Source organism: Hemiscyllium ocellatum, chromosome 7 (assembly GCF_020745735.1).
Source record: "Hemiscyllium ocellatum isolate sHemOce1 chromosome 7, sHemOce1.pat.X.cur, whole genome shotgun sequence".
NCBI lineage: Eukaryota > Metazoa > Chordata > Chondrichthyes > Orectolobiformes > Hemiscylliidae > Hemiscyllium > Hemiscyllium ocellatum.
In genome coordinates this window covers 112,097,375-112,119,999 of record NC_083407.1, presented here as the reverse complement: position 1 = coordinate 112,119,999, position 22,625 = coordinate 112,097,375, and the positions used below count along the sequence as shown (strand labels likewise).

At 42.6% G+C, this 22,625-nt stretch overlaps 1 protein-coding gene across 1 annotated transcript in view; it reads left to right on the top strand.

Moving 5' to 3' along the window:
- Positions 1-22,625, top strand: part of LOC132817668 (aldehyde oxidase 1-like) — a 131,736-nt gene that overhangs the window by 32,625 nt on the left and 76,486 nt on the right. The window contains 6 exon segments of the mRNA XM_060828167.1: positions 6,972-7,064; positions 10,469-10,620; positions 11,846-11,939; positions 14,785-14,891; positions 21,040-21,224; positions 21,696-21,870. Of these exon segments, the coding sequence (XP_060684150.1) occupies positions 6,972-7,064; positions 10,469-10,620; positions 11,846-11,939; positions 14,785-14,891; positions 21,040-21,224; positions 21,696-21,870 (806 nt within the window).

Sequence of the window (22,625 nt, the reverse complement as noted above, 5' to 3'; positions counted from 1 at the left end):
GCCTTTCTGTGTGAAACCCAAAGTGTGCAGATTAAATTTAAAAATGTTTGATTTGTTTGGATATCCCTCAGGTTCCCTTGCCGATGACAAGCTAGTTTAAACCCACCCAACAACACGAGCAAATCTCTCTGCGCGGATATCAGATCCAGTTCCTTTAAGGTGTAACCTGTCCAACTTGTACAGGTCCCAACTGCCTCAGAACTGATTCCAATGCCTCCAAAACCTAATGCCCTTCCTCCTGCTCCATCTCCAGTCACATAATCGAATAATGAATCCTCATGTTCTTATGCGAATATGCATGGCACTGGTAGTAATCCTGAGATTACTACTGTTGAGGTCTTGCTTTTCATTTACCTTCCCAGCTCCCTGAAATCTGCCTTCGGGACCGCATCTCTCTTCCCACCAGTGCTGTTGCTACCAACATGCACCATGACTTCTGATTGATTTCCCTTCCACAGAAGGATGCCTTGCAACTGCTCTGTGATACCCTTGGCCCTGGCACCAGGGATCCTAGAGTCACATTAACTGCAACAGAAATGCCTGTTTGATCTCCAACTATGGAATCTCATATTACATTTGTGCCACACAAATGCCAGGCAATGACCATCTCCAATAAGTGATCATCTAACCACTGCACCATGGCATTCAATGGTGTTCCAATCACTGAATTCCCCACTATCAACATCCTGGGAGGGGGTTACTATTGATCAAAAACTCGACTGGACTCATCATGTAAACACAGTGGTGCCAACAGCAGGTCAGAGGTTAGGGATACTGCAGCGAATAACTCATCTTCTGACCACACCCCCAAAGCCTGTCTATCAATATAAGGCACAAGTCAGGAGTGTGTTGGAATAGTCCATCCTTACCTGGATGGGTGCAGCACCAACAACACTCAGGAAGTTTGGCACCATCCAGGAAAAACAGCCCACTTGATGAGCACCACACCCGTAAATATAAAATTTCTCTACCATCAACACTTAGTAACAGAGGGCGTACTATCTACAATATGCACTGCAGAAATTCAGCAAAGGTCCTCAGACAGCACCTTCCAAACTCATGACCACTTCCATCGAGAGGGACAGGGGCTGCAGATACATGGGAACACCACCATCTTCAAGTTCCCTTCCAAGCCAATGACCATCCTGACTTGGAAATATATGGTCGCTGAGTCAAAATCTTGGAATTCCATCCCTTAACGGCGCAGCAAATGGACTGCAGTGGTTCAAAAAAGCAGTTCACACCACCACCTTCTCAAGGGCAACTAGGGATGGGCCATAAATATTGACCAGCCAGTGACGCCCACATCCCAATATAAATTTTTAAAAAGCCAAAGACGTGAAATTCCCTGCTAAATTTAAGTATCGATTTCATAGAATATAGAACAGTACAGCACAGGACAGGCCCTTCGGCCCTTGATGTTGTGCAAGCATTTATCTTAATCTATGATCAACTTAACATGCATACCCCTCAATTTCCTGCCATCCATGTGCTTGTCCAGCAGTCACTTAAATGTCCCTAATGTCTCTGACTATACTACCTCCGGTGGCAGTGCATTCCATGCACCCACTACTCTCTGTGTGAAGACAAGCCCTCCAATCCAGGCAGCATTCTGGTAAATCTCCTCTGCACCTTCTCTAAAGCATCTACATCTTTCCTATAATGAGGTGACCAGAACTGGACACAATATTCCAAGAGTGGTCTAACCAGGGTTTCATAGAGCTGCAGCAAGACTTTGCGGCTCTTAAAACTCAATCCCCCTGTTAATGAAAGCCAAGAGGCCATACACCTTCTTAACAGGCTATCGATTTGTGTGGCATCTTTGAGGAAGCTATGTACATGAACCCCAAGATCCCGCTGTTCTTCCACACTACCAAGAATCCTGCCTTTAACCCTGAATTCAGCATTCAAATTCAACCTTCCAAAATGAATCACTTCACATTTATCCAGGTTGAACTCCATCTGCCACTTCTCAGCCCAGCTCAGCATCCTGTCAATGTCTTGTTGTAGCTGAACTCTATCTACAACATCACCGACTTCTCTGTCATCAGCAATCTTACTAACCCACCCATTCACGTCTTCATCCAAGTCATTTGTAAAAGCTACAAAGAGCAGAGGCCCAAGAACAGATCCCTGCGGGACACCACTGGTCACCGACCTCCAGGTGAAATACTTTCCATCCACTACCACTTGTTGTCTTCTTTTGGCCAGCCAATTCTGTATCCAGACAGCCAAATTTCCCTGCATCCGATACCTCCTAACTTTTTGAATGAGCCTACCGTGGGAAAAGTTATCAGATACCTTACTGAAATCCATAAACACCGCATCCACTGCTTGACTTTAATCAATTTATCTCATCACATCCTCAAAGAACTCAATCAGGCTTCTGAGGCATGACCTGCCCCTCTCAAAACCATGCTGACTATCTTTAATCAAACTATTGTTTTTCCAAATAGTCAAAAATCCTATCTTACAGAATCCTTTCCAGTACTTTGCTTACCACAAACGTAAGGCTGCCTGGTCTGTAATTCCCTTTCATGAACAGAGGAGCAATATTCGCCTCCCTCCAATCAGCCAGTACTACACCTGTGGAGAGGATGCAATGATCATCACCAGAGGTGCAACAGTATCATTCCTCACTTCCTGTAGTAACCTTGGATATATTTGGTCCGGCCCTGGGGACTTATCTAACTTCTTGCTTCCCAGAATTTCCAGCACACCCACTTTCTTAATATCGATCTGTTCAAGCTTTTTACCCTGGTCCACGGTGTTCTCACTATCAACAAGGTTCCTCTCTCCAGTGAATACTGAAGCAAAATCTCATTTTAGGATTCCCCTACCTCTTCAGACTCCAGGCACAAGTTCCCTCCTCTATCCCTGATTGACCCTACCCTCTTTCTGATCATTCTCTTATTCCTCGCATAAGTGTAGAACACCTTTGAGTTTTCTGTAATCGTTCCTGCCAAGGCTTTTTTGTGCCCCCCATAGCTCTCCACAGTTCATTTTTGAATTCTTTCCTAGCAACCCTGTAATCCTCTAAAGCTGTGCCAGATCCTTGCTTCCTCAACCTTAAGTAAGCCTCCTTCTTCCTCTCGACAAGAAGCTCCTCTTTTCTTGTCACCCAAGGTTCCTTCACCTTACCACTCCTTGCCTGTCTCAGTGGGACAAAGTTATCCAACACTCACAACAAGTGCTCCTCAAACAGCCTCCACATTTCTGTTGTGCATTTCCCGTAGAACAATTGTCCTCAATTTAAACTCCACAGCTCCTGTCTAATATCAGTATAGTTTCCCCTCTCCCAGTTGAATACCTTCCCATGCTGTCGTCTGCTATACATCTCCATTTGGTAAAGATGAGGCAGTTGTGGTCACTGTCACCGAAATGCTCACCCACTGAGAGATCTGACACCTGGCCTGGCATGTTGCCTAGTACCAAATCCAATTTCTTCAGCAGGAAGCTGAGAAAACAGGTAACTGAGTTCTCAATATCAGAAGGACTTATTCAAAGCACACTGATAGATTGAAACTGAGGCCCAGTGAGGAACTGCAATTTGGATCAAGAGAGTTCAGGGCAAAAGGGGAAGAGGAATTTTAATTAATGTTTGCTGCAAGAAATAAAGTCTCCAGAGCAAGAGTTGAGAGGGAGGAGATATAAGGCCCAGCTGAATAGGCCAATGTGCAACTAAGACCAACTGCAGTGTGATGTCATGAGGACAGGGAAGTGAGTTGATTGAGAAGTAAGTTTGATCAGTATTTCCAACCTGTAAAGGGAAAGTTAAGAATTTAGGTTGTGTTTAAGTGTCTAGTCTTTTTTTATTGTCTTTTTCTGAAAAAATGCTGATTAGCTTTTCACAGTAAATTTACTTATCTAAGGGTAACAAATATTTTATATAATTACAGGATGGCAGATCAGAAGGGCTAAACAAAGTGTACATCCACTGTTCTGCGTGAAGTAATTGACATAGTCTGTATCCCGCACAAATGTATCTATAGAAAATGCCACTGGTTGTATTTGCTTGAGCTCTTGGTTTCGGAACTTGACCAGTAGCTGGAGTCACTGTTGTGTATCCATGGGGCAGAGGGCCACTTGAATAACACGAGGAGGTGGTCACACTACAGATTAGAAGGGTTGAGGCAGAGAGAGCATAGGTGACCACCAAGCACTCTGCGGAAACTAGTCAGTTAGTGCAGCAGTCCCATGACTCTATTGTGCTTGCTAATTAGTATCCCACTTGGGAAACTGGTGAGGGGCAATGGTTTCTCAGTTGAGTGAAATCACAGCCAAGTCCATGACATCATAGATAACTGAGCTATACAGGAGAGGAGGAAGGAGACTTCAGCAAAGAAAGTAATTTACAAGGAGCAAGTAAGCATGGAAGTCCTTACTCATCTATTTTTAAAAGAGTGTCTCCTTTTACAGGTCTTTTCTTTTCCATTTTGTTTGAAGCTGCCATTATTCATTTAGTTGACTTCCGTCTGCCCGCCTGATCTAACATGGCTGCTTCCTTTTAGTACTTTTCTATCAGGGAAGTATTTCAGGTTTCTTCTGTTTACAGTCTTTCCCTTTATCTGCCTGTTCTTATCCACTATCTGGCTGTGTTTCTATGTGAAAATCGCAAGTCTTTCAAACTTGCACAGAAAAGTCTTCTTCAAGCTGGAAAAATGTCTATGGACAGGTCACAATTTAAAAAATGTATCTTATCTTGCAACATAAAAATTCCTTTTTATCTAGGGGTCAAAATCCTAGAATTTCCTCTCTAACAGACCTGCAGCAAATAGATTGTATTGATTCAAGAAGGCAGCTCACCATTATTTTTTCAAAGTCAACTCGGGTGGACAAAAAATGCTGGCCCAGCCAATGACCCCCCCGACCCCCCCCAACCCACCAGTGAATTAAAAAATGACAAGTTATTTTTCAGTTCGGCTAATTTTGTAAATTCCCAGGTATTTCATGTCCATACATACATCAATTCTTTTTGTAAGCTGCACCTTTTAATCTATAATGGTTAAGCTTTCTTCTCATGGCCTTGCTCTGTCTCTATCTATTACACATCCCATGCAATTGGTCAATTGGTCTCTTTACACAGTATATTGGTGTATCAAGAACCTTTGAACAGGATAATCCTGTGGCTTTGGAATCCGGTCCCAGGCTGGCGAGTGGGCTCCCAATGCAGCCAATCAATGACATAATAAAATTTCTAACAGAAGCAACCTGTCAGCCCCTCGGAACAAAGAAGAAAATGCTACAAGTCAACCTGTGTCCAAACGCTCTAATGTGCTCCTGACTCTGCCAGAGACAACTGCTATGGTAACTGTACCATTCAAGATCAGAGACGGTTACAGAGAGTGATGAACCCGGCCCGCACAATCATAAAGGCCAACCTCCCATCTGTAGAATCCAGCTACCAGGCCCGCTGTCAAGGGAAGGCTGCCAGCATTCTCAAAGATCCATCCCACCCTGGCAATGCTTTTCTACAACCTCTACCATCAGGGTGAAGGTACAGAAGCCCGAACACATACACACACACAGCAGCCGGTTTCAAAACAGTTTCTACTCAATTGTTGATAGAATACTGAATGGACTCACAAACTTTTAACATTGCCTGTACCTGTGTTTTTGTTTTTGCCGCTGTTTACCTATTATTTACTTAGCTGTGCTACTTAACTCTGTGATCTGCTTGTATTGCTCACAAGGCAAAGCTTTAAACTGTGCCTAGGTACACATGACAATAAATTCAATTCAATTCAATTCAGTTCAACTGCACCACCTGTACTGATCTGGTAGGTGGGCTGTGCCCACAGTGGAAGCATACCGGTGGGGCTTCTCACTGGGGATTTAGTTCTATCCGTTTGATGCCCGCCTCTGAGAAGGAGACTGTCAATCCATTCACAGACCTCTACGGGAAATATTCTTGACAATGAGAATGCATTGGGGTGCCATTCCAGGGCAGCTCCCCACCTTCAAAGCCACCACTGGGGGGCAGAAAAATAGTTCCTTAATGCTATTTAATACTCTGTGCTGTCTCTAAGCCCATTTGGAGCAATCAGAAACAAGAGATAATTCCAAATGAGTGGCTGTTGTTCCACCACATGATTCTTAAATCTTACAATTGGCTGTTCTCTCTGAAAGCCCTTCATTCCTGATGAAGGGCTTTTGCCCGAAACGTCGATTTTCCTGCTCTTTGGATGATGCCTGACCAGCTATACTTTTCCAGCACCACTCTAATCTTGTCTCTGTTCTCTCTGAGTTCATCTGCATAATTTGAAAAGTTATCAATTCAGGTGGTATTTAATACTGACATTTTCGTCCATTTGGTTGCTTTTTGCAGCTCTCCCATCAATGATTGTTCTGTTGGGCAATGAGGATTACTCATTTTTTTCCATGTTCCCATATCATTTCAATTATCCTGGAGATAACAATGTTCCAACACCATCACAGATCTCCCTTGTGTTCTTTTTCCACCCTGCTCCTTTCACTTTCTTAAAACTGAACATTTCTCAGTTCTGGTGAAGGATAACCAATCTGAAATGTTAACACTGTTTTTCATTCTCCTTCAATGCTGTCTCGACTGCTGAGCATTTCCATCAGTTTCTGGTCTCCTGTAAGCCACAGTGCAAGGAGAAGAAACTCTGACTTTTTTTTCTATACAGTGAGTGGTTAGAATCTGGAAAGTGTAGTCTGAGACTGTGGTAATGGGAGGTTCACTTGTGGCTTTTATAAAGTAACTGACCAATATCTGAAAAGGAACAAACTGCAAAGTTACACATTTAAAACGTAGGGGATCGACACTTGTTGAGCCAATCTTGCAGAGACCTGTCACTGACATGGTGGGCTGAATAGACTATTTCTGTGCCACAAGCATTCTTTGGTTCTATGACTTGAACCTGGGTGATAACTACCATTGTGTCACCTGGTTGTAGATCTCCAGTATCGTTAGTTGCATCTAAGGTTTTTATTTTGTTTTCTGCTAGGTCCTAATATGAAGTTCAAAGGTGCCTTTTACCCAGTGGTTATCCATCCTGCCAATGTTTCTGAGCTCCACTCTGTACAGTTCACAGAAGAGGGTGAGTTTGCATCTTTTATAACCAATTCTCACAATCCACCCACCCTCCCATGCTACCCCCATCTCCCATTTGTCTTTTCCCACCCTTGTAGATATGGCTTCACTGCTTTTTTTAAACCTGTGGCCCAGGATAATGAGGACCAGATGAGGCATCACCATTCTATTTGATCCACATTTACATATTTGAGTAATTCAACCAACTGCTAATGACAACTATAACATCCCAACTTACTGATACCCCCTTTACAGCCAACCCAAGCTCTGCCCAGCTCAATGGCGGTCACTCATCTACTGCCACCTAATTACTTACACTTAAGTGAGAGACAATCTGAATTCAGGCCAGGGCCTCAATTTTTGTGGACTCAATCACTGATGCATAATGATGTGGGGAATTCAAAGCCAAAAGTCCCACTTTCATTTCTGACAGAGCCTATTCTAGCTGGAAAGGTAAAGGGAGCTGATCACAAAACTAAGCCCAGCAGAACAATTTGAACTCTCTACTAAGTTCAAACAGGCTCCATTTTCACTAAAGTGTGTGAGTTACAAACTTTGAGTCAACATGAATGCTTTTAAAGAGTGGATGGAGTCTGTTTCAACTATCAACATATGAAGTGATTTAACTCCAGTCCTCTAAGATTTGGGGGGGGGAAAAAAAAACAAATTGCCTATTTCTCTGAGTTGGAAAACGTTTTCAATTTGACACAGTGCTATCATTATAGTATGATTGCTGCTTGACATGGAGGTTGGTTAGTTCAGTTGATGGCTCGTTTGTAATGCAGAATAATATCAACAGCATGGGTTCAATTCCCACCTCAGCTGATAAACTGTCTCTGCAGGAGGTGGTGAGGAAACTAGCAAGAGAGAAAATCGTATTTTACTTGGTCCGTGTCAATCTGCCTGAAGCAGGAAAATCAGTCCATAATGGTATCGGTAAGGGTGACCACATTGAACAGTCCATGTGGAAACAGAGTCCTGCCTTCACATTGTATGCATTCTTCCATCATGTTGTTTGAAATTACCATTGTGCTGAATAGGTTAATCTTCATAAAGATCCAACAACTCAAGAATGGGCATCTGCGAGGTTCTGTAGGCCCCCAGCAGGGACAGAAATATAGTACCCACAATCTCAGCTCATGGCCAGCTATGTCAATAACTTATCATTACCACCATGTCAGATAATCCATGCTGCTAGAATGAAGAGTGTGTGAGGGCATAGCAAACAGTGAGGTGTCAATCTTGTGAATCTCCAACATAGGACTACTTGCATGTCAAGTAGCATACACAATGAATGATAGAGCAGAGCAACCGCTAAATGATCAGATTATATTTAAGCTCTGCAGTTGTTCCACATCCAATCATGGATGGTGGTTGACAGGTCTTAAAAACTAATAGGAGGAGGGGACGCCACAATTATCCCCACATTTGGAATATTGCTTGCAATTCTGGTCTTCTTCCTATCGGAAAGATATTGTGAACCTTGAAAGAATTCAGAAAAGATTTACAACTTGTTGCCAGGGTTGGAGGGTCTAAGCTATTGGGAGAGGTTGATTAGGCTGGGGCTGTTTTCCCTGGAGCATTGGAGGCTGAGGGGTGACCTTATAGAGGTCTATAAAATCATGAGGGACATGGATAGGATAAATAGACAAAGTCTTTTTCCCTGGGGTGGGGGAGTCCAGAGCTAGAGGGTTTAGGGTGAGAGGGAAAAAGTATGAAAGACACCTAAGGGGCAATGTTTTAACTCAGAGAGTGGTATGTGAATGGAATGAGCTGTCAGAGGAAGTGGTGGAGACTGATACAATTGCAACATTTGAAAGGCATCTGGATGGGTATATGAATCAGAAGGGTTTGGAGGGATATAGGCCAGATGCTGGCAAATGGGATTAGATTAAGTTGGGATAGCTGGTCAGCATTGACTAGTTGGACCAAAGGGTCTGTTTCCATGCTCTATGACTCTATGACTCAGTGATAGAGGAAGCTAGAACATCACTGTAAAAGATAAGTTTGAGGTATTTGCAAGGTCAGAAGTCAGACGACACCAGATTATAGTCCAATGGGTTTATTTGAAATTACAAGCTTTCGGAGCATTGCTCCTTTGTCAAGTGAAGCTTGTGATTTCAAATAAACCGAATGGACCATAACCTAGTGTCTTTAACTTCTGACTTTGTCCACCCCAGTCCAACAATGGGACCTCCACATGAGAAGAATTTGCAAGCATCTACAACGAGAAGTGCTGAGTAGATTATCCATCTCAGTCTCCTCCGGAGATCCTGAGCATCACAGATGCCAGTCTTCAGCCAATTCAATTCATTTCACGTGATTATGAAGGTATTGGATTCTGAAAAGGCCCTGACAGCATTCTGATAATAATACTGAAGACCTGTGCTCCACAACTTGTCACACCCCTAGCCACATTGTTCCATGACAGCTACAACACTAGCACTATTTGGTAAAATTATCATGGAAAATTGTCCAAGTACGTCCCATCCAACAAAAACAAGAAAAATACAAACCATCCAATTTCTGCCTATCCATCTATTCTTGATCATTAACACAGTCTTAGAAGACGTTAGCCACAGGTTGCCCACTAAAACATTCCTATCCCATGAAAGATTAAAAAACAGCAGACTCAGCAGCTACTGTGGGCGACTCGTATATGTGTCTCTCAACACAATTAAAAAGTATTTGAGTATCTGTGAGTTACATTGTTATGCATCTGCTGCAGGAAGGTAGAATGAAGCCGGATAAATTTTGACCAGCGGCCTGGGTAGGTTGACCAAATAATCTGATTCAGCACTGTAAATTTTCTTATGTTTTCTTTCAATTCACTCATGTGTTGTGAGCATAGCATTCATTGCCCTTTCCTAATTGCCCTGGAGAATTTCTATGGATACAAGTGATTCCCACCATTATTATAAATAATAAGCACGAGTCTTTAGCCTTGCCTGCAACTAGATGGGTTTACGTTTACAAGAGGATGGGAGAGCGCGATGTGAACTATTCCAGCTGCATTGAAAAAGCAACCAACATAATCAAAGACATCTTCCACCCATTTATACTCTTGTCCACCCTCTTTTCTGTCGGGCAGAAGTTTGCATACACGTAAGAACAGATTCAAGAACAACTTTCCTGTTGTTAGCAGACTATTGAATGGATCTCCTATTAATATTGATTAATATTAATATCTCTCCACCTGTAACATTGTATCCTGCACCCTGTTTGTCACCTTTTGCACTTGTATAGTACACTCTGCCTATAAAGCATGTAAAATAACACTTTTCACTGTACCTTGGTACATGTGACAGTGATAAATCAAATCAAATCTTCCCCAGTAAAATGGTCAACAATGTCGTGATTAAGATTTAATTTCCTAAGCTTATCAGTCCCTTTGATTTCTTTACCTGGTAGGTCTAAGACTTGGTGCTGCTTGCAGTCTAGGCCATGTGAAGAACATCTTGGAAAAAGCCACTGCAGAGATCACATCAGAGAAAACTGAAATCTTCCGAGCACTTGTAGAACAGCTCTGTGTTTTGGGTGGAGAACAGATTCGAAATATGGCGGTATGTAGCTAGTCCTAAACTGTGTGCTCGAAACAATGGATGTAGTCAGTACTGCTCTTTGGAGTAAAATGGTGGTCGCAGCCGAGGGCTTGATTGTATGGTAGGTTAAATGCTATTGTTTCATTTTTACAATATTATGCAAATCTAACTCATTGAGGTGATGAGGAGAACAGAAAATGTCACAGTTGAGCAGTGAACTTAGCTGAATTGAGAGAAGGCAGTTGATAAAATTTGTAAACATTTTTTAAATTTATAGATTTATGACCCACAATTTGGATTTTTTCTGGCTTCAGTCTTCCCAGTTAAGGCAGCTTGCATGAAATGAGTGTGGAAAGAAATCAATACGGAAAGAAACTGAAATCTCAACAGGTGTTTTTTGAATTATGAACATGCAATGCTGCCATTGCATTAATTTCATGCTTTGAGACAGGTCAAATTACATGATGTGACTATTGGAACACATCTACTCACTAGCCATTAAAGCAGTTACCACTGAATTTGAAAAAAAATCCTTTGTAACCAAGATTACAATTCTTACTGCGAAGGAAACAGTTCGTACTGACAGGGTGCAAATATCTAATCATATAACACAGAACTTGGTACATAGAACTAACTCTGAGGTTTCCTTTAATTTCCTCCTGATCAGAATTTCATGGATCCTGTTTATTCTGTGTTGAGAATAGAGGGATTTTGCAGGAGTTGGTGACTGTGCTGGAGCCTTTCTTTGTTGCATTTAATATAAATTCTCACATAAAGGCCCTTTACATTCTGGGAAGATTAGGATTTGAGTTCTATTTCCAAAAAGGAGGTGAGGAGATGTTTGCCCTCTGCCCAGCAGATTGTTAATCCCTCTTCATCCTTTAACAGTGGAATCCCTTTTTCCCGTCACTCCTTCCACCATGTCCCTGAACCATTCAGCAGACCAGATAGGGAATGCATAGGTTCTGAACCTAAATAGAAAAGGACTTATTTGAGAAATGGGAGACTCAGAGGTAGATTTTAATTTCAACAGTGGTAATAAACTGGAGGTAACATATTGGCCTATATACATCAATTAGAAATTTGAAGTGAGCCTTAATATCTAGCTGTCAGATAATTGTAAGAAGAATGCATACAACAGGATTTGGATATTGATAGGTTTAACAACCTGGGGCAGGAAAACCAACAAAATGTTAAAGATAAGAAATGTATTACACACTGTAACTCCCCCCTATTGATGTTCTAGTCACTTGGAGGTAACATTGTGAGTGGAGCCCCCACATCTGATCTGAATCCCATTCTAGCAGCAAGCAAATGTGTCCTCGAATTGGCATCAAAAGGTAGGTGTTCAGAGTTCTGGATTGTCATTTTTACAGTGATGATAACAGAAACATGAATTGGTTATTTGTGCTCTGTGCATATTCTGCTGGCATTGAATTAGATTATGACTGGTTTGTAATTCTCCTTAATATTCACTTGATTCATTTTTGTAATTTTCAGTTGACTCCCAGTCTCATCAGTTTTTGAGGAAACACATTTACAAACTTACACGATGTGCAGAAATATCCATTGACAGTACACCACAACAGTATAACTTGAATTTTAAGATTCGACCCCTCCCACCTTGTTCTGAATTCTATCTGCCCTGTACTCGTTTTTAACATCTCAGTTAGATCATACCTCAATTATGGTAAACAAGGGTTTATAATCCTAATCCAAGCAATTTGTCCGTGTAATTGGACTCTTTTTAGTTGTTTGTTCATGTAGTATGGGGGTAGCTGGCCTTTCATTGCCCATCATGAAGTCAGGAGGAGAAAGTCAGGAGCAGATGCTGGAGATTAGAGTCAAAAAGTACACAGCAGGTCAGGCAGCATCCGAGGAGCAGGAGAGTTGATGTTTTGAGCATAAGATCTTCATCAGGAAGTCAGGATGATGAGTGGCTTTGAGGAGAAGTTGCAGGTGACGATGTTCTCTGCTGCCTTGGCCCTTCTAGATGGTCAAGGCTACAGACTTGGAAAGTGCTGTCATAAAAATTTACAACACAGAAAATGGCCCTTCAGCCCATTGTGTCTGTGCTGGTCAAAAACAATCACCTAAGTATTCTAAACTCATTTTTCAGCACCTGGCCCATAGTCTTGTTTGCATTGGCATGACAAGTGTGAGGGTTTTGGCCTGTAGTACTCTCACAGGCAGTGAGTTCCAAATTCCCATCATCCTTTGGGGAAAAGTCTATGCCCCTTGGTCATTGATCACTCTCTCAAAGGGAAAAGGTTTCCTCCTGTCTACGCTATCTATACTCATAATTTTATACATCTTCAGAAAGTCCAAGGCACCTTGATCAATTACTGCAGTGCAGCTAGTAGATGGGGAACACTGTCACCACTGTGTGTTGGTGGAAGCGAGTAATTGTTGAAGATGTTGGATGGAGTGCTAATCAAGTGAGCTGCTTTGACCGATATCATGATGAGCTTCTTCATTGACCCACACTGTAAGTCCCACAACCCACCCAGACCCCTACATTTACCCCTTCACCCAACACTATGGACAATTTAGGATAGTCAATTCACCTGATCCAAGCAATTGAAGAGCACTGCATCACATAGGTAACTTTTGCCTTTTGTATAGTGGACAAGCTTTGTATAGATGACACTAGTTCCTCACCACAGAATTCTTAGCCACTGAGAGTCTCTTATTAATGCATTATTTATATGGCTGGCTCAGTTCACTTTCTGGTTAATTGTGACCCCCAGGATGTTAGGGAGGCAATGGCCTGGTGGTATTATTGTTAGACTATTAATCTAAAGACACTGGGGACTGAGTTTGAACCCTGTCATGGCAGGTGGTGGAATTTCAATTGAATAAAAATCAGGATTTAAAACTCAGTAACCATGAAATCACTGCCTACCATTGGGAAAAACACATTAAGTTCAGTAATGTCCTTTAGAGAAGGAAACTTTCATCTGTGTGGCATGGTGGCTCAGTGGTTAGCACTGCTGCCTCCTAGTGCCAGGAACCTGGGTTCAATTCCCACCTCAGGCGACTGTCTGTGTGGAGTTTGCACATTTTCCCCGTGTTTGCGTGGGTTTCCTCCGGGTGCTCTGGTTTACTCCCAAAGATGTGCAGGTTAGGTGAATTGGCCATACTAAATTGCCTGTATTGATAGGTGGATTTGCCAAGGGTAAATGTAGGGGAATGGGTCTGGGTGGGTTGCTCTTTGGAGGGGCGGTGTGGACTTGTTGGGCCGAAGGGCCTGTTTCCACACTGTAGGTAATCTAATCTTACCTGGTCTGACTCTGGACCAACAGCAATGTGGTTGACTCTTATTGTCCTCTGGGAAATTGGGGATGGGCAATAAATGCTAGCCTTGCCAGTGAAGCCTCATCCATGAATGAGTGAAAACGTTATTGTAGTGAGACATTCATTGAATATCAAGGGAGATGGTTCCTCTTGTCTGAGCTAGTCATTGCCTAGCATGTTACTTGTCATTAATCAGCCTAATTATGGATTTTGTCCAGGCCTTGCTACATATGAGCTCATTTTGCTTCATGATCTGAGCAGTGGGGATAAAAGATTAGATTATTTACATTGTGGGCCCACAACCCATCCAGACCCCTACATCCAACACTATGGACAATTTAGCATAGTCAGTTCACCTGATTTGCATATCTTTGGACTGTGGGAGGAAACCAGAGCCAACCCATGAAGACATGGGGAGAATGTGCAAACTCCACAGTCAGTTGTCTGAGGTGGGAATTGAACCCAGGACTCTGGCACTGTAAAGCAGCAGTGCTAACCACTGTGCCACCAGCCCCCGACATTCTGTATCATATGGAGTGGTTCATATAGTGTAAACTTAGCAGAGAGTGGTTGGGCTGTTTCTGCAGTATATATTCTATGGAAGAGTGGGTGAGCTCTCTGCAGTGTCCTAGACAATACTTTCTCCATCAATCAGCATCACTAAAACAAGTTAACAGATCATTATCACATTACTGTTTTGAGTCACAGGGCGGAATCTGATTGTTTCATAATTGTGAGTGACTCAACACTTTATGGGTATAAATCAGTTTATGCTTGGCTGAGCTGTTTTTTACAGGAATACTTATTAGAATATTTGGGAAAGACAGAACAATTTTTTTCTGATGTAATAGGGGTACAGATGTTAACTTTTATTGCTTCCAACAGGAGGAAGAAGAGAAATCCATTTAGATGAAAATTTCTTCATTGGTTTTGCTAAAACATCACTGAGGCCAGAAGAATTATTGCTGTCAGTCTTCATACCGTATTCCAGAAAGGTAGGTCATTGAAGAAGTAATTGGTGTGATCAGAAAGTGTGCTGAAAAGTCAGCTGTGAAAATCAGTGTCACTGATGAATGATTCTTACACATTTATCTCTTGATGGGTGAGAGGGACCAATCAATTTGAAGGTAGAGTGGCAAGTTGGAAGGGTTCCATGCTAAAAGTAGCCTGGATTTTAGTTTGTCACTAAAGCTCTTGGCAAAAGGACACAACACCAACTTGCATTTATGTGGTACCTTTCACAGAGAAAAACATCCAAAGGCATTTTGCCGAGACCTAAACAGACAGAAATTGAGATATTAGGAGGATTGTCGATCAGCTTGGTTTTAAAACAGGTTTAAGGACCACTGTTAAATCAGCAAGTTAGAGGCAGAAGATTGAGGGAAGGAAGAAAACCCAGATCACAGTCCCTAAAACGCTCAAAACATTGCTGCTCGTGATAGTGGTATGTACAAATGGTCAGTGTCAGAATGCTTGGAAAGTTGAACAGCCACCAATGCCAGGAATATGTGGGTGATGAGTGAATTGAACATGGCATTAGAATAAGGCTGACAGAGTTTTGAAGGCACCCAGTGACAGCGAAGGAGCGTGATATATTTCTAAGTCAGTTTGATGTGTGGCTTGGAGGGGTTCTGGATCTGTTACCTTTGGTCTTCTCTGTGGTGGAGGTAATAAATTTTGAAAATGCTATCTAAGGAGCATTGGTGACTTGTTGCAAAACATCTTTTGAACAGTACACATTGCTGCCACTATGCACTGGTATTGAAGGGAATAAATGTTGACGCTGTTAGATGTGGTGCCGATCAAATGGCCTGCTTTGTCCTGGATGTTGTCAAGCTTCTTGAGTGTTGTTCAAGATAGATTAATCCAGACAAATGGAGAGTATTCCATCACACAGGGGCAGCACCTTGGCTCAGTGGTTAGCACTGTGCCTCATAGCGCCAGAGTAGGAGCTTGCATGTTCTCCTTGTGTCTGTGTGGATTCCCTCTGGGTCTCCGGTTTCCTCCCACTGTCCAAAGATGTGCAGGTTAGCTGGATTGGCTTTGCTAGAATAATTGCCCATAGCATCCAGGGGTGTGCAGGCTAGGTTGGTTAGTCATGGGAAATGTAGGATTACAGGGATAAAGGGTTGGGTCCAGTATTGATGCTGTTTGGAAGATTGGTATGGACTTGAGGGCCGAATGGTCAGCTTCCATATTGTAGGGATTCTTTGATGATTCTATGACTCCTGACTTGCACCTAGTAGATAGAGGACAGGCTGTCAGGAGGCAGGAGAAAAATCACCTGCCACAGAATTCTCAAACACTGACCTGCTCTTCTTGGCACAGTATTTATTTAGATGGTACTGTTGAGTTTCTGCTCAAGGTGCTGATAGCGGGGTATTTAGTAATAGCTATGCTGTTAAGATGGTTGGATTCAGTCTTGTTGGAGATAGTCAAGGCTTGGCACTTGTAGCATTAATGTTACTTGCTACTGATCAACCCAAGATGGACTGCTGAAGAAATATGAATGGTGCCAAATGGTAATGCAATCATCAGTGAACATCCTCACTTCTGACTTTATGATAAAAAGGGAAGGTTATTGCTGAAGATATTTGGATGTAGGACACTGTTCTGCAAACCTTCTGAGAGATATGCCAGGGCTGAGATGATAGACTCAGGCAACAGTTCCAGGTGAAACACTTTCAAGGAAAGAATGTTAAGAGATAGGGCAGTGGTTGTTAGGATAGATGGTCCAAGGATGGATTTCCTGAGGGAAGGGTAATGACAGTGGTTTCAAAAAGTGGAGAGAGAGAGAAACTGTGCACAAATTATTTACAATTGTCAGGTAGGCATGAGGGCCAGAAGGAAGTCAGCAATTTAGTGGGAATGAGATGAAGGTTGAAAACTGATGACTGAGTGTTTATGGGTACTGCTAAGATTGTCTTTTAAAAGTCTGGGGATTATTGTGGAACGGAAAACAGTGGGAGATGGAGAGTTCTGTAGTTTCAAAGTTTTGGGAAACACAGGCCTCAATTTTGAGACTGATTAGATTTCTTAAGTCAGGAGGAAAAGGTGATTCTCAGGAAGCCTGTCCCTCCATACATTGGAGTTTGAAGGTCTTTATTCTGTACAGGGATCTCTGTGGAAGTCATCCTCATTGACAGGTATGTCCATGTAAGGCATGGAGCACACTGGAACAAGCTGCTCTCCAAAGGGATAAGCCAAGAACCTGCTACTACTGTAATGGAGGGCAGGGAATGATCTGAAATCTGGCATGGCATCTAGATGCGAGGACATGGGGAATACTATGATCTGATCTAAGGTGACAAACATGGCCTGATCCTGGGATGTGCAATCTGAACCCTCTTACAGTAATGGGAAGACACTTAACCTTTGACCTGAAGCTATCCTTGATTTAGCTGAGCTACTGGATTTTCGGAATTCCAGAAAACCTAGCTGACCAGATTTTAAATAACAGAATAGGTTAAATGTGAGACTTATACTCACTGTTTAATATTTACACGGACAACTCAACTTCTGGGAGTGGTTGCATATATCATCCTTCACATATAGGAAACAGTAAGAGGAATTTGAAGAGGCTGCCTGGGTTTGAGAGCAGTGTTCAAATCTCGGATGGACCTAAGTTTTATAAAGAGCTACAGAGTTCTGTCTGTCATGTGAGAGAAAATGAACTTCATGGAGGTAGTGTTAGCAATGCAGGAAAAGGCAGCAGTTCCATTTGAAGTCACAAAGAAAAATTGAGACCAAGTAAGTTGCTTGAAAGGACATTTGGGCTGGATTATCCCTGCATTCAGGATATAAAGTCAGCACAAAGGTCACTGATTAGCAGTGGGGGAGTGCTAAATTTGGATGGTCTGCTCGTCAGTTATCTTGGTAGGGAGCCCAATGTAAGATGCTCTTATGGAAATAGTCACCAATGAATGGCATAGGCCTCAAGCTTGTCATTTTTCAAGACACTCCAGCAATTTCATGGACTGGTAATTAAAAGCATTTTGTTATTTTAACCATCTTTGCAAAAGCCCCATTTCTATGATCATTGTGTCAGACCAGTTGCCAGTGAAGTCATGACATGTGCCAACACACTGGCTTTGATGATGTTCAGGCTCAATTTTGGACCAATCACAGCTTTCTGTGCTGATGTTTGCATTTTGGGAAAGCAAAATCTTAGCAGGACTTATACACTTAATGATAAGTTCCTAGGGAGTGTTGCTGAACAAAGAGACCTTGGAGTGCAGGTTCATAGCTCCTTGAAAGTGGAGTCGCAGGTAGATAGGATAGTGAAGAAGGCGTTTGATATGCTTTTCTTTATTGGTCAGAGAATTGAGTACAGGAGTTGGGAGGTCATTGGTTTGGCCATTTTTAGAATATTGCGTGCAATTCTGGTCTCCTTCCTTTCAGAAAGATGTTGTCAAACTTGAAAGGGTCCAGAAAGGATTTACAAGGATATTGCCAGGGTTGGAGGATTTGTAGGGAGAGGCTGAATAGGCTAGGGTGTTTTCCCTGGAGCGTCGGAGGCTGAGAGGTGACCTTATAGAGGTTTATAAAATCATGAGGGACATGGATGGGATAAATCAACAAAATATTTTCCCTGGGGTGGGGGAGTCCAGAACTACAGGGCATAGGGTTTAGGGTGAGAGGGGAAAGATATAAAAGAAACCTAAGGGGCAACGTTTTCATGCAGACGGTGGTACGTGTATGGAATGAGCTGCCAGAGGAAGTGGTGGAAATCGCAACATTTAAAAGGCAGCTGGATGGGTATATGAATTGGGAGGGTTTGGAGAGTTATAGACCAGGTGCTGGCAGGTGGGACTAGATTGGGTTCGGATATCTGGTCAGCATGGACAAGTTGGGCCAAAGGGTCTGTTTCAGTGCTGTACATCTCTATGATTCTATGAGGATGCTACCAGTATAGTATCAGATTGGCTTATAAATGAGCAAATCAGGGACGTCAAGGAAAAGTAATTCTTGCTGGCTTTGTTTCAACCAGAGCTATGTGGCATTTGATGGGACTTGGTCCTTCATCAACAACATTTGCATTTTATCTGGTATTAAGCATATTATCAGTTCTGAAGTAGAGACATATCGGATTCAAAAGTTAAATCTGATTTTCTCTCCACAGATGCTGCCAGACCTGCTAAGTTTCTCCAGCATTCTCTGTGTTTGTTTCATGTTATCCCTTCCCTCAATTCATGCTAAAAAGACAAAGTTGAGGAGAATACTGAGATATGGTCTACTGGTCTAGATGGGATTGAGGTGCATAAGGAAGAAGCGCTAGCAATTCTGGAAAGTGTAAAAATAGATAAATAAGGCCAGATGAGATTAATTCTAGGATTCTCTGGGAAGCCAGGGCCTTTGGCTTTGATCTTTAAGTCATCATTGTCTACAGGAAAAGTTCCCCATGGTAGGCTATAGCATAAAATATGGAGACATGGAATTGAGGGTGATTTAGCGGTCTGGATCAGAAATTGGCTCACTGAAAGAGGACAGAGGGTGGTGGTTGATGGGAAAAATTCATTTGGAGTTCAGTTACTAGTGGGGTACTGCAAGGATCTGTTTTGGATCCACTGTTGTTTAGAAATTTTTATAAATGACCTGGATGAGGGTGTAGAAGGATGGGTTAGTAAATTTGCAGATGCCACTGAGGGTAGTCAAGTTGTGGATAGTGACGAAGGATGTTGTAAGTCACAGGTAGATATAGATAAGCTGCAATGCTGGGCTGAGAGATGGCAAATGGAGTTTAATGTGAAAAAGCGTGGGGTGATTCACTTTGGAAGGAGTAACAGGAATACAGAGTACTGGGGTAATGGTAAGATTCTCGGTAGTGTAGATGAGCAGAGAGATCTCGATGTCCATGTACATAGTTCCTTGAAAGTTGCCACCCAGGTTGATAGGATTGTTATAAAGGCATACGGTGTGTTAGCTTTCATTAGTAGAGGGACTGAGTTTCAGAACCATGAGATCATGTTGCAGCTGTACAAGACTCTGGTGCACCACATTTGGAGTATTGCGTACAGTTCTGGTCACCTCATTATAGGAAAAATGTGGAAGCTTTGGAAAAGGTGCAGAGGAAATTTACTGGGATGTTGCCTGGTATGGAGGGAAGGTCTTACGAGAAAAGGCTGAGGGATTTGAGGCTGTTATTCTTAGAGAGATAAGGGTTGAGAGGTGACTTAATTGAGACAGAAAAGATGATCAGAGGGTTAGATAGGGTGTACAGTGAGAGCCTTTTTTCCTCAGATGGCAATGGTTACCACAAGGGGACGTAGCCTTAAATTGAGGGTGATAGATGTAGGACAGATGTCACAGGTAGTTACTTTACTCAGAGAGTAGTAGGGAAGTGGAACGCACTGCCTGCAACAGTAGTAGACTTGCCAACTTTAAGGGCATTTAAATGGTCATTGGAGAGGCATATGGACGAGGATGGAATAGTGTAGGCTAGATGGGCTTCAGATTGATTCCACAGGTCGGCACAGATTCAAGGGCTGAAGGGCCTGTACTGCGCTGTAATGTTCAATGTTCTATGTTCTAATGTGAGTTGCCAGTATCTTCAATTTAGAATCGGTCAATCATTTCAGAAGGAAGAGAGGTGGTAGGATAAATGTTAAATCTTTTCAGAGCATTGGTCAGGCCTTAATTAAACTGCAGTAATTTGGCCAGTTCTGGACAACACACTTTAGGGATATGGAGAGATTGTAAGAATTGGCAGTGTTCTCCTCAGATTAGAGAGGGTAAGGTGTAATTTATTAAAGGTATTCAAAATGATGAACGATTTCAATAGAGTCGGTGAGAAACTGTTTCTACTGGCAGAATGGCTGTCAACCAAAGGATTTCAGATACTTGGCAAAAGCACCAGGCGTGACGTAAAATTTTTATTATCTGAAGAGTCTGGAATGTCCTATTTGAAATGGTAATGGAAGCATTTAAATGGTAATTTTCAAACGGGAAATGGGTCAGTGTTTGAACTGGAAACATTTACTGAGCTCTGGGTTAGGAATCATGGAGTGGGACTGATGGTATTGCTCTTTTCATGAGTTGGCACCAGCAGCAGGGGCCGAATGGCCTCCATATGTGCCACGTCTTTCTCTGAAATACAGAAAAACTCACAAAATAAGTTGGTTATGCTCTCACCTTTTTTTGCAGTGGCAGTTTGTGTTGGCATTTCGCCAGGCCCCCCGTCGGCAAAATGCCTTCTCCACGGTGAATGCAGGAATGCAGGTCGTATTCAAAGATGAGACGAATGTCATTGCTGACCTGAGGATGTTCTTCGGAGGAGTGGGCCCCACCACCTTATTTGCAAAGAGATGCAGCAAGGAGCTAACTGACCGGTAAGCCTGAAAATATTCACAATATTCATGTAGTTAAGCTGGAGACCACTTTTTGATGACAGGCCACAAAGGAAAATTTGTCCATTTGATATATTTCATTCCCCTTAGTTTTTTGACCAGTTTACCAAGGAGTTGTAGCTGTGTTGGCTTCCTCCTTCTTGGTTTATATTTAATTTGAGACGCACAGAAGCCAGATCTAAACAGCGACACTTATTTCTCTAGTAGCAATTTGAATTCAAGTTTACCTCCGGTTTTCATAAATTTGGAGTAGCACCTATACTTATCACCAGTATCACCCGGAATCTTGTCTTATCAATGCATAAATCATTGATTTCTTCGCAAATTGCTATTGCACTTGTGCACACACACAATCTAGATAGCTCGGCTGTGGGCTGCCAGTGATTGTCTGTAGATTTCACAATTGCTCAGATTCTGAGTGTGTAACCTGTAACCTCTTCATTCCTGAAACAGATCCTGGGATGAGAATCTGCTGCGTCAGGCCTGTGAGTTGCTGCTTGATGACATTTCACTCCCTGACTCAGCACCTGGTGGGAGTGTGCGGTTCCGCAGGACATTGACCATCAGTTTCTTCTACAAGTTCTACCTACAAGTGTGGCAGAGATTGCAGCAACTGTTGGGCAAGGAGGCAAGATATACGTGTTCCCTGGCTGGTGATATGCGGGACGTGGGAAGAGGATCTTGGGATAGTCATGAGAAGGGGAATGATGGGGGTGGTTGGATGGAGAAAGCTGAAGCAACATGAGACTTAAGTGGTCCTCATAGGGCTCAGAAAGACCTTTCCTTCTCCTTGGTCCCATGAACAAAAGTTACTAAAGAGAGAACCTCATCACGTTCTGAACCCCTTCATGTCCCAATCCACTGCAGACCTGCTGTGGACTCTCCTCTAATTTTGGAATTCGCCACATTGGTTTGTTAAGCTTTGGTGAAGGTGTGAAAGGAATGGGTTCAAAGAGGCCATGGTATGTTATTGTGCAAGTACTTTCAGCCATTGATTTTTGCTGCCTCAGAAACGTCCAAGACAACTTAGGGCATGAGATCTGTGGGGTGCGGAAGGCATCGTGCATTGTGTGGTATTTCATAGAATACCTACAGTGTGGAAACAAACCATTTGACCCATCAAGTCTATACCAACCCTCCAAAGAGTGTCCCACCCAGATCTATTCCCTTACTCTATTGCTCTGTATTTCCCCTGACTAATGCATCTAGCCTACACATCTCTGAACACTATGGGCAATTTAGTACGGCCAATTCACCTGACCTGTACATCTTTGGACTATGGGAGGAAACAGGAGCACCTGGAGGAAACCCACGCATACATGGGGAGAATGTATGCCTGAAGTATTTGATTGATTTATGCTGAACCTGTCAAAATGGGCAAGT